Below are 12,370 nucleotides of genomic sequence, written 5' to 3'. Positions count from 1 at the left end.
TTAGGGAAAGATTATTTGTAGATATATTCTATAAGTCTTACGGTATGTCTATAATATTAAATGTATTTGTGCTTTTTTTCTATTTTGTAATGGAGGACTGACGTCGGTCATGCCCTGGAAGAAGCTGGAAGGCGAAACCCTGGGTCGGGCAATGGCTGGCGTCCTCGTGGATTGATTATATGCGCATTTTTATGTGATTTTATGTGAGTAGAACCAAGAATAAAAAGTTAAAGTCAATGGAAGCGGCGGAGTTAGTGGCCAGAGGCAGAGCCAAAAGGTGTCAGGGCCCACTGGTGTTTTCATCGGTATGCTGGTGGGCCAGGCTGATCCTGGTTCAAACAGTAATGTAAACTTTGGACTTTGCAGAAAGTAATAAAAATGCCTTATTAAAAATTCTCATTATTCAAACTGACCTAAAACAGGAAAGCCTTATTCTGATTTCATGTATAATAGCTCCAAGTAAAACCAGTGTGTCACAGTGACTTTAAACATCCCCTTTTAAGCAATGGGAAGTAAATGGGTTTTTCCACAGGATAGGGCCTAACTTACTGATTGTTGGGGGTCTCAGTGATTAGACCCCCATGAATCACAAGAATGAGGGGTCCGATGGGGTCCCAGGTACCTCCATCAGACCCCTCACTGCTCCCCAAGATTAATAGAGCAGACAGCCGTGCATGAACGTTCTGCTACAATAATCTCTATGAATCCTACATTTCAACTGGAAATTAAATGTAATCTTCAAGGCCATGGCCATATAATCTTCAAGATTTCATGGTCAGTTTTCAGTAACACATGTCTGGTCTCCCATAATAGGACAAAAAGGTTTTTACATTCTCTCCTATAGTGTCTAGATAAAAAATGACCAAGTTGTCTTCTAAAACCTTGTACATTGCAGTTTTCTACAGATGCCTGAAGAGGTCATTATTGCTCTCTGTATATAAGCCGATTCGGAAGCAGTAACCCATAATTCTGTGGATTTCTGCCTAAAACATGAGTATAGTCATCTATTTAATGGGGCTAGAGAGAAAATTAAAAAAATTTTCTCCCATTTAGGACCTTTAAAGCCAATTTCTAGAAAAAGAATGATCAAAACTTTGTTAGTTTATATTTTCTGTAATACAGAGAACTTTTTATCTATGAGAATAAAGATGGAGTACCAAGTGTGAGGTTGCTGGATGAAATTTATTGCATCCAGTGATTTTAACATCTATTGAAAGTAGGTCTCACAGAAAATACTGTGAACAAAAGGTATCCCCCGCCAATTTCATATGTTTCATTTAGGAGGTTTCTGTTGAAGAAACTTACCAACTGTGGACAATGTGTCACAACAATGGTGACTTTGTGCCAAAAAAAAAAGGAATATCCCACACTTTATTTTTTAGCAGGTGATATTAAACATCAAAAGGAAAAGTTTAAAGGGTTATTTCATATCCTACCTAAGCATGAGCCCTTTACTTGGCACCAAAATGTTAAAAATGCATTTCATAAATCAATAATACAGTGTGTGTACATAAGGAATTTACCCTCTGTAGTTTCTACTAATGATTTGCAGTTGCCTCGGATCTGCTAAGTAAAGTCTATAGCTCTTGCTAGGATTGGTAACCATCCACAAAAAGAAGCATGGAAAGCATTGCAGAGGCTCACTACACTACACAACACTGCAGTATAGACTGCCAAAATGTGAAAATAGTACATTTTGTGTGATAACCTGTACTGAAAAATTTACCTGAGAACCATACCACCAGTCCTTTATCCAACAGCTCTCCAGATTTTGGACATAAAATTGACGCAAGTTTTACTTGCCGTGGAGGAGGCAATGAGCGCCACTTAGTAAGGAGGTGCAGAGCTTCTTGGCTAGCTGGGCCACTAGTCCTGATCACTGCTACTCCACATTTCCCACGGCCAGAAGAGAGGGCAAAAATGGTATCTCTTACATTATGATGTATCCACTTCTTTAAGGGACTACAATGTAAAACAGATTAATGAAATTTATAGAATTTAAATTTTTCATATAAAAACATTTCTTTTCTGAGTACCTCAAACAGGCAGTTGTATTTCCTGAAATGGGTATTCCCATGAAGACAATATTCTTAAATGTACTCAGGATAACAAAATAACACATTCTCTAATTAAATGTTATTAACAAAAATACAGCATTTCACAGATATAATTCCAACCTGTCTCTATCAGTCCTGGTGTACACAATTTTGGTTGTCCCTAGACCCTACCCTGTATCTTTTGACTTTAGGGTCAGGTAGACATCTTGCTCTTCTGTCTGACACTGCGCCGAACTGTTCTCTGCTCTCTACCTCCTGCCCCTTGCATTCCAGGATGAGCTCACACAGACACACATACTCCCTTCCTGCCTACGGTTTTGAGGAGAGTAAAGCTACGGACAGACAAGATCTTTATCGGGGAGAGAAACAGAAGATCTAACAGTATGTGTTATAGGTGAGATATAGCAGACTGTGTATGTTATGGCTGCTATAAATATCATATCATACAATAAATCATACAGTGCACAGACCAGACAATAAATAATACTAGAGAACCCAGAGCAGCCAATTGCTAATAATGCAGACAGACAAATAATTGTAACGTAGTCTTCTGTGGAGAAAACAAAGATGGAAAATACTGGATAAACGGATATAAACGTTATAAGCACTAAAATGGTACCATTGAAAAGAACAATTTGTCACGCAAAAAAAAGCCAACAACCAGCTCTGACAGTCAAAAAACTAAAGTTGCAAAAATGGAGATACTTACACAAATGCATTTTTTTCTATTCTAGTTTTTCTTCAGTAAAATTCAGCAAATATAAATAAAACTATATAAAATGAGGTATCACCGTAATCATAGTGATCCATAGAATAAAGATAATATATTATTTTTATACTACAGTGAACGCCCCCCCCCCAAAAAAACGCTAAAAATCCGAAACAAGAATTGATTTTATTCTTCTTCACACAAAGAGTTGGGCTAAATTCACACTGCCGCAAGGGCGACGTATATATGTCCGACGTATATACGGCCGATATACGTCCCCCAAAGACAGCAATGGCCGCACGGCGCCCTACGGGAGCGGTACGGTGCCCCACACGTGCGGCGACACCATACCACTCCGTACCCGGGAAAAAGATAGGACATGTCCTATCTTTTCCCATATTACAGCGCCGTGCACCATACATCTCTATGGAGAGGGGCGGGGGTGAGCAGCGCTCACTCCCTCCACCTCTCCTCGCGCGCTGCCGCTGCCCGCCGTGCTAAGGTGCGGCGAGCAACGGCAGTGTGAATGTAGCCTTATTAAAATCTCATCAATAAGCTGAAGACCTACTAAAATTACGTATTCTTACAGTGTATCTCATTTCGCAAAACAATTACCCTACAAACCCCTTCCCGACGTGCGCTGTAATAGAGCAGTGCGTGGGGAAGTGACTTGTTCAGACACAGTGATCTGGGCAAGATGGCGGCTGTTCCTGACAGCCATCCATCCTGCCCTGTGGACCAGAGGGGTTTCACGTCACGAAACATGGCTTCCTAATCAGGGAGCAGACATTTCACAGTGGCACAAGCTGAGCATCACATAATGGGCGTCACATAATGGGCATTGAATTTCCAGAAATAATTGCAATTTCCATCTTGGGCATCCGTTGCACATCATATTTGGAAACCGCCTGCATGTCCAAAATGCTAATTTCACCACATCACATATAACACCATGCTAAATTCTCCAAGGGGTGTGCATTCAAAAATTAGGGTCATTTTTCGGGTTTTCCTCTGTTTTGTATTACTGGGGCTCTCCAAATTCCTCCTGACACATGTAAAGGAATTCTGTCAAATTTAGCTTCTAAAAGACAAAACATCTCTCTTTCCTTCTACTGTGCACATTTTATATGCACATGTGCAGTATTCCTACACTCGGGAGAAACAGTTTTACAGGTTTGTTGGTTATTTCATATTTTATCCCTTGTGGCTATGAAAAATTAGGGGTGAAAGTGACCTTTATAGGACATTTTTCACCTTTTTCCTTTTTAGGGACTAAATGAATCATTGAAGGGGCAAATACACAGATTACACCTTGCTAAATTTTCCAAAGCGTGTTTTTCCCAAAATGGTTACAACTGTTGCATATTAGGGAAGCAGGAACTCTGTGTATCACATATCAATATAATGCAAGGTCAGCCTATGATCCATGATCACAGGCTTATCACAGCTAGTGTGTGGGAACCCTAAAAGTGATTCATGCAAATCAGGCAAAAGGTTACTCTTCTCATTTGCAAAATTTTTTTTTATATTGATTTAATCGTAAGATTTAACATCAAAGAAGGAATACTATAAAGTATATTTCATAATATTCCTAATGCTGTTAGTTTAGTGGAATAGAAGCTTTAGACAGAATTCATTTAAGCGATTAAAAATGCACATCCACTTTTCCTCCATATCCAAGATCAGCGTTGAGCTAAAATGTATTGCATGAAAAACTACAGCAAAATATGGTTCTATAAATCTTCACAGAATTTTATTTAAACTGCCTAGAGAAAATGGGTTAATTTGCTTGTATTCCCCTTTGGAACTTTAGCTCGAAATAGTTTAATCTACTGCAGTGGGAATTTACACATCCAAATGCTTATCTACATCCTTAATGCCTTGAAAGAGATATTTTCTTAACTTTCTACTGTGGCATCATTTTTTGTGATCATGGTGCTTCATCCTAGCACAGAACATTAAAGGGATTAGTATCAGAGACCTATATTTCCCTCTGCTGACCGACATCTGGCGTGATTGGAAAAACCCAGAAATAGGAATATATGAGGGCAGACAGTGGAGTGCTACAATAAACCTTACATGTACAGTAGATTACAGGAACATCCATTCATTTTACATATAATCTAGATTAATAAAAGTATATATTATCATATTGTCTGTACAGCTTGCTAAAATAAACATGGCACTTAATGGGGCTGTCCGTATAAAAAAAAAAAAAAAAAAAAATTATATGTGGCCCTTCGTCCTGCGCTGACGTCTCTATGGCCCAGTTTCCAGACTATTACGCCTACCCATCTCCATATCTCAGCACATGTTACAGCACTGGGAATAGGGACGGACGGGCATGGGAAGCCAACCTCAGCTCAGCGGAGCTTCCGTGCCAGGGGCATGTACCAGAGAGACATCAGTGAGGGACGCCAGGAGGGACTGCAGAGGTAAGTATCATAGTATATAAGGCTGGAAAAAGACACAAGTCCATCAAGTCCAACCATTAAGAATTAAATAAATGTTTTATCCCCATAACCCGTGATATTTTTCTCTCCAGAAAGTCATCCAGGCCTCTCTTGAACATGTACATAGAGTCCGCCATAACAACCTCCTGCGGCAGAGAGTTCCATAGTCTCACTGCTCGTACAGTAAAGAACCTTTGTCTATGGTGATGGTAGAATCGCCTCTCCTCTAGGCTTAGAGGATGCCCCCTTGTCCTGGTCACAGGCCTAGGTATAAAAAGATATTTGGAGAGATCCTTGTACTGTCCATTCAGGTATTTGTACATTGCAATGACGTCTCCCCTCAGTCGTCTATTTTCTGAACTGAATAATCCCAAATTTTGTAATCTGTCAGTGTATTCTAGTCCCCCCATTCCCTGAATAATCTTGGTTGCTCTCCTCTGCACTCGTTCCAGTTCTACTATGTCCTTTTTTTATACACTGGTGCCCAAAACTGTACACAATGGGGCTCATTTACTAAGGGTCCACGGAGCGCATTTTCGTTGGGTTTCTGGATTTCCGTTGTGCACCGAATTGCCCCGGGATTTTGGTGCACGCGATCGGATTTTGGCGCATCAGCGCCGGCTTGCACGCGGCAGCCCGACGGATTTGCACACCGCGCGGGATTTAACATTAAGAAATGTGTCGCAAGACACGCACTTACAAGCACCGGGAAGAAGCAGGTGAACTCTGGCGGAATTCGGCAGGGGAAGCGACAGATGCAGGAACTCGGGCGCACGATCTTAGGGAATTGCGGCAGACCCGAATCCTCGTCGGACCACGCACCGCGGGATCGCGACAGGACCGGGTAAGTAAATCTGCCCCAATATTCCATGTGTGGTTTGACCAGGGATTTATAGAAGGGCAAAACTATGGCTTTATCATGAGAATCAATTCCTCTCTTGATACATCCCGTGATTTTATTTGCTTTAGCACCAGCTGCCTGGCTCTGGTCACTAAAATTAAGTTTACCAAGTAACTATCGACCTCAGTATTCATTGCTTTACACAGCTTAGCATCATCTACAAATATTGAAACTTGACTTTGTAAGCCTACTACAAGGTCATTAATAAAAATATTAAAAAGAAGTGGCCCCAATACTGACCCCTGTGGCACTCCACTGGTAACATCAACCCAATCTGAAAATGTGCCATTAATGACCACCCTCTGTTTTCTATCACTAAGCCAGTTACTTAGCCAAATACATAGATTTTCCCCCAGTCCCAGCAGTCTCATTTTATATACAGTACCAACCTTTTATGCGGCACAACGTCAAATGCCTTTGAAAAGTCCAGATATACAATATCTACAGCGTCCCCCAGATCCAGTCTGGAACTTACTTCCTTGTAGAAGCCAATCAGATTAGTCTGACAGTACCGATCTCTCATAAAACCCCATGTTGACGCTGGATTATAAGATTATGTACAGTGATATACTCCAGGATAGCAAACCCTTCAAATATTTTCACCACCACAGAAGTTAGACTACCTTTGAAGGACTACTACACTTAGGCGCACAAAAGTGATAATTGTGGCCCATCGTATACAGCCTGCAGCCCCGTCTCTAGTATACAGCCTGCAGCCCCGTCTCTAGTATACAGCCTGCAGCCCCGTCTCTAGTATACAGCCTGCAGCCCCGTCTCTAGTATACAGCCTGCAGCCCCGTCTCTAGTATACAGCCTGCAGCCCCGTCTCTAGTATACAGCCTGCAGCCCCCTCTCTCTTATACAGCCACTCACAAGGAATGCCCAGCCTATAAGGAGATCCTCTTCTGTCCATCGATGCTTCGGCTCCCGTTCTCCGCGCGGTGCCGTCGCTCGAGCTGTGACGTCTGCCACTCGCTGACATCATAGTGTGCCTGAGGCGAATTATAGAAAGACGACCCCCCCCCCGAACGGTAAAAGAGTTATATACTTTGCTTAGTAGTAATAATGAACCCACGGATCACAGAATTGATAGAGAAGCCAGTTAGACATGCTCCCTGGCATATAATGTGCCATTTCCAGCAGCTCTCAGTCTAAAATCTTTTCTATAGCCCCTCCCGATAGTGTTCCTTTTTCTGTTGTTGTCTAAAGAAAAGGGGACACTATAATACCACTATTTCTATAGCCCCACAGACACACATAAAGCTCCCTGGTCTTTGGCCTTTTCACTATAAGGAAAAAACTACACATACTGTACCCAAGTACCCATACCCAAGTATAAGCCGAGGCACCTAACTATACCTCAAAATAAAAAAATAAGTAAAAAAAATGGAAAAAAACTTATTGACTGGAGTAAGGAAGGAAATACAACCGCTACTCATTAATAAAATGTCCAGCAGCCTCCCCTCATTGATAAAATGTCCACAGCTAAGCCCCCCTTTAATAAAATGTCCACAGTGGAGTCCCCCATGTAATGTAACATCCACTGCAGAGTCCCTCTGTAATTTAATCTCCCCTGCAGAGCCCTCCTTCAATTTAATGTCCACAGCGGTGCCCCCATTATTGTAATGTCCATAGCAGAGCTCCCTTTAATGAAATGTCCACAGCGGAGCCCCCCATTATTGTAATGTCCACAACGCAGCCACAGAGGAGGGTCATTTCACAAAAAATGACATATCACACAGCTCGGTGCACCAAAGTATGAAAAAGTTATTAGCGTCAGAAGATTTTTTTTTTCCTTTTTCATACACATTCGTTTAATTTTTGAAAATGTATTAAAACTAAATAAAACCTGTTTTATTTCGGCTGCCGGCACACACAATACCATGTGACGTCGCATGGAGCTGCCACCGCTGCCGGGAGGATCGCACAGAAGACCTGCGGGGGCCACCGGAAAGGTGAGTTTTGAGTTATTTATTTTTTGACTCGAGTATAAGCAGAGTTTGAGTTTTTCAGCACATTTTATGTGCTAAAAAACTCGGCTTATACTCGAGTATATACGGTATCTGCTTAGAAAGTCTTTGCCCACACTCTGGAATTTTACACTGACCATCGCTGAGTTGAATCACGGACATAGTTCAAAGGGAATTAAAATTTTACTTTTATTAATTTATATGATAAAAATATGTAAACCCCCAAAACAAAATTATTATTAAAAAGTACAGATAAGATATAGTCTAGTACACAATAGACGTTATGTGCACTCTTTTTGTTTGTAGATTCACTCAAGGTCTATTGGAGATGCAGAACCTTGATGGCGTTCCACAATTTTAAGGGCTGGATCATTCACACATCTAGCTATAAACATTCTAAAACATTTGCTATAAACATTCTAAAACATTCATAAAGTATTTCTAGAAGTCATTTTTTTTTATCCAAGTGTCAGTGTAACAGTGTCTTTGTTTTTATCTTTTTCACATCACCGCACTCATACCGTCTCTTATTTTATCACTGACAGCCAAGTTGCCCTACTATGCTACTAAGATAAGTCTCACTCAAAGACACATTCTTTCTCTTTGTCTCTCCCTACGCGTTTCGCCCACCAGATAATGGGCTCATCAGGGGAGCGTTATGGAGATATAGGTTTCGTATGAACCTATCAATCATTCATACAAACAAAAATCATAAAGATATTCACACTGCCGTTGCCCGCTACGGTACGGTACGGGCGGGCAACGGCAGTGTGAATATAGCCTAAGAAGAAAAAGTAGTTGGGACGAAAAGATACCATACAGGCTCTACAGTGAATTACCATCGCTGAGTTATAGGAGCTAAAACAGCAATAAAACTGATTAAGTTCGTAAAGTAAGGGAGAAGGGGGGGTGGTTGAAAATTATCTTTATTGTGTAGACATCTCTAGGGGATCAAAATTTGAGAACTTTCATGGACAAACACCTTCAGCTTTTTCAGAATTGGCAATCATACAGCGCAAGGTCTTGCATTCACTGCATAGCGCTACTTCTTCCTAGGGTCATTGGCTATCTCTGACAGCAGGAGAAACAGGAGCAATGTCAAAAGATGTTGCTGCAGACAAGTTTAATTGAACCTGACACCAGGATTGTCATTTTTAGCTGGTGTCAGGTACCAATAGCCAGCGCTATGCCTTTGTCAGCATTCTGAATCATTTCATCACTTATATAGATGCATTCACATTACCTGGATCCCTGTCAGCAGCATGTGGTGAGTGCCCAGGGGGAGGGGCAGCTGCAGCCTGTGTGTGCCGGTGTCTCATGTATTCTTCCTCTCCTATACACCCCCACCCCTCTCCTTCCCCTGCCTGCTCAATGCACATGACAAGTGGAGAGGGAATTTTATGAGTGGGGAGGAGACTGACACTGGCTGCAGCTGCCCCTTCCACAGGGGCTCGCCACACACTGCTGGGAGGGAGCCAGGTAGTGTGAATAAAATTTATATAAACTACTAAAATGATTCAGAATGCTAACAACGGCATATTTTAAATACAGACAGGTTCACTTTAAAGAAAGCCCCCTTCTTCATTGTTCATGTTCTGAGAAGAGGAGATTCGCTCTTATGTGTTATGTTGTCAATGCAGGTGCTGTCCATCACAAACAAAGGCCATGGTACAAAAAATTTTTTATTTTCTTAGGTCAACACATACTTACTCTTGAGAGAACATTTTCAAGCATCTTCTGGAAGACCACATTTCTGCAAAGTAAAGAGCTTACATTACTCCATCACTGATATTTAAAATATGTCTGGAAAAATGTTGAAAATACTTGTATACCCAAACACACGAGGAGTGCTTACCCCTTCTATCTCCAACCAGCCGTGTGCTTGAGGCCTAATCATATATCTAATGAGTATGCAATGTTGAACCATGCTTTAACCCCTTCCTGACAAGCACCGTTATAGTCACAGGCTGAGCCCTCTTCATAGCTGCTAAGTCTTGGCTGCATATGGCAGCAAAAACGTTCCGGTAACACTGGGTGTTAACCCAATGAATGCCTCCAGCAAAGCAGCCAGTGGCTTCAAAAAGATGCCAGTGATTTGCACATTGTAGTGAATGAGGAGGAAAATCCCCATATACTGCCATACTGTAGTACCCTAGGGCAGTGATGGCAAATCTTTTAGACACCGAGTGCCCGAACTACAACCAAAACCCACATATTTTTTGCAAAGTGCCGATGCGACAATTTAAGTAGTAACTTATTACTCCCTGCTCTGTCACATGTTCAAATTATATAGGCACCACAAGGACACCAATACAGTAGAAGGAAGGAGTAGAAGTTTGGATTATCATTGTAGCTTCCTTCTAGGGTCCTGGGCTGCCTAGGACTGCAAGAGGCCTTGAGTCCTGTCTGGCAAACCCTCCCCTGGGGTGATGGTGCAGGTGCCCATAGAAAGGGCTCTGAGTGCCACCTCTGGCACCCATGCCATAGGTTCGCCATCACTGCCCTAGAGGGTCTGAAAAATAGTAAAAGTAAAAATAAAAAAAATTAAAATAAAAAAATCCTAAAAATTCAAATCACCTCTCTTTTCCCTAGAACTGATTAAAATATAAAATAGTGAAAATCATAAACACATTAGGTATATTTGCGTCCGAAAATGACCCATAAAAATATAATAACTTTTTTTTTTTAATGTGCTTAACCACGTAACTGAAAATAGCGTCCAAAGTTGAAAATGGCACATTTTTGCCATTTTGAAAAATATAAACAATTTACTAAAAAGTAATCAAAATTGGGAATAAACCCTCCAGCATTAACAATAGAATCCATAGCTTCATACAGTTTGTAGTTCTGGCAGCTAAAATACATATAGGAGCTAGGTGGCGTAAACCCACTCTATCCAGGGAAGTAGTTTTCAACCGTCATAACCGGATTATGTTTTATGAAAAGATTGAGGCCACAAGGTCTGACAGAATTGAACAGTTTAATAATGTTTGGCAACCATGGATGGCATTCTCTGCTACGCCTACTCTAAATAGAGCATTAAAATCCCCATAGAAGGTCATATTGCTTCTCATTAGGTTTATAAGATAACTAGATTGGTTTTGAATACACAATCTCCATCACACAACCCCCCCCCCTCCTTTTTTTCCCCTTATCCCTAGGTCTGGTATGTCTTAGTGTCTGTTTAGTGTATTTTGTGTACTATACTTCTATTAGAAGGCTACGGGTTGTTTATCTAAAATATTGGAAGAAATAAGAAATATTCAACTTATTATGCAACATCCCGTGTATCTCTTTTACATTTGACCCCCTGCATGATGAAATTGTATCTGTGAGAATTGTACAGCGTAATTTTGGGGTTCTTTTATAAAATATTTAGAAATTAAGAAGTGATCAAAAGATTGTACAGCCCGAAAAATGGTAGCATTGAAAATGTCATCAAAAGTCGCAAAACTTTATACCATCCACAGCTCTGTACACCAAAGTATGTAAGAGTTATTAGCGCCAAATGCCCCAAAAACTGTTTGTACAGGAGGTTTTAATTTTTGTAAATGTATGAAAACATTATAAAACCTATACAAATTTGTTATCTCCATAATCGTACTGCCCCAAAGAATAAAGTAGACATGTCAATTGGGGAGCACAGTGAAAGCCGAAAAAATCCAAGCCCACAAGAAATTGGCGCATATAAGTTTTTTCACCATTTTCGCTGCATTTGGAATTTTTTTCCTGCTTCCCAGTACACGCCATGGAATATTCAATACCATCACTATGTTACGCAGAAAACAAGCCGTCACAGAGCTCTTTACGTGCAAAAAATAAAAAAAGTTATAGATTTTTGAAGGTGGGGAGTAAAAAATGGAAATAAAAAAACAAGAAAGGCCCTGGTCCTTAACCAGTTAAAGAGGAACATTAATACTTCTGAAGGTTCTGGAGCTCCCTGTGCCTGCGCAGTCTAGTTGTGAAGCCAGCGTACTACATCCCAGTTTCACTGTGCCTGTGCAGTGATTGCGATGCTTGCAAAATGAAGCAGGGGCATACAGATCTAGCTTCCTTGAATTACTGTGTAAGCACAAAGAGCACAAGAGATCCGTCCAGTGCCCCTCATGGAACCCATCACTAGGTATATGTATGTTTTTTTCTGATAGCGCAAATGGAGATACTAGCTTTGAAAGGTCCTCTTTAAGGTTGCAGCCATTTTTTAGCTGAAAGGACATCTACCACCAGGATCATGGACTGTTAGTTTATAGAGGCATGGTAGCTGTGCTCAGACAATTTCT

The 12,370-nt window shown here is 41.0% G+C and overlaps 1 protein-coding gene across 3 annotated transcripts in view; it reads right to left on the bottom strand.

Annotated features, from left to right (window-relative positions):
- GTPBP3 (GTP binding protein 3, mitochondrial) overlaps positions 1–12,370 on the bottom strand; it is a 44,218-nt gene that overhangs the window by 29,850 nt on the left and 1,998 nt on the right. For all 3 annotated transcript variants that reach the window (XM_072155684.1, XM_072155675.1, XM_072155693.1), the window contains exons 2-3: positions 9,801–9,843; positions 1,727–1,962 (exon numbers count right to left, since the gene is read on the bottom strand). In XM_072155684.1, coding sequence (XP_072011785.1) covers positions 1,727–1,962; positions 9,801–9,841 — 277 coding nt within the window. In that variant the 5' untranslated portion in view covers positions 9,842–9,843. The remainder of the gene's footprint in view (positions 1–1,726; positions 1,963–9,800; positions 9,844–12,370) is intronic.

Source organism: Engystomops pustulosus, chromosome 1 (genome assembly GCF_040894005.1).
Source record: "Engystomops pustulosus chromosome 1, aEngPut4.maternal, whole genome shotgun sequence".
Taxonomy (NCBI): domain Eukaryota; kingdom Metazoa; phylum Chordata; class Amphibia; order Anura; family Leptodactylidae; genus Engystomops; species Engystomops pustulosus.
The sequence above is the reverse complement of the archived record's forward strand: the minus strand, read 5'-3'. Positions and strand labels throughout refer to the sequence as shown.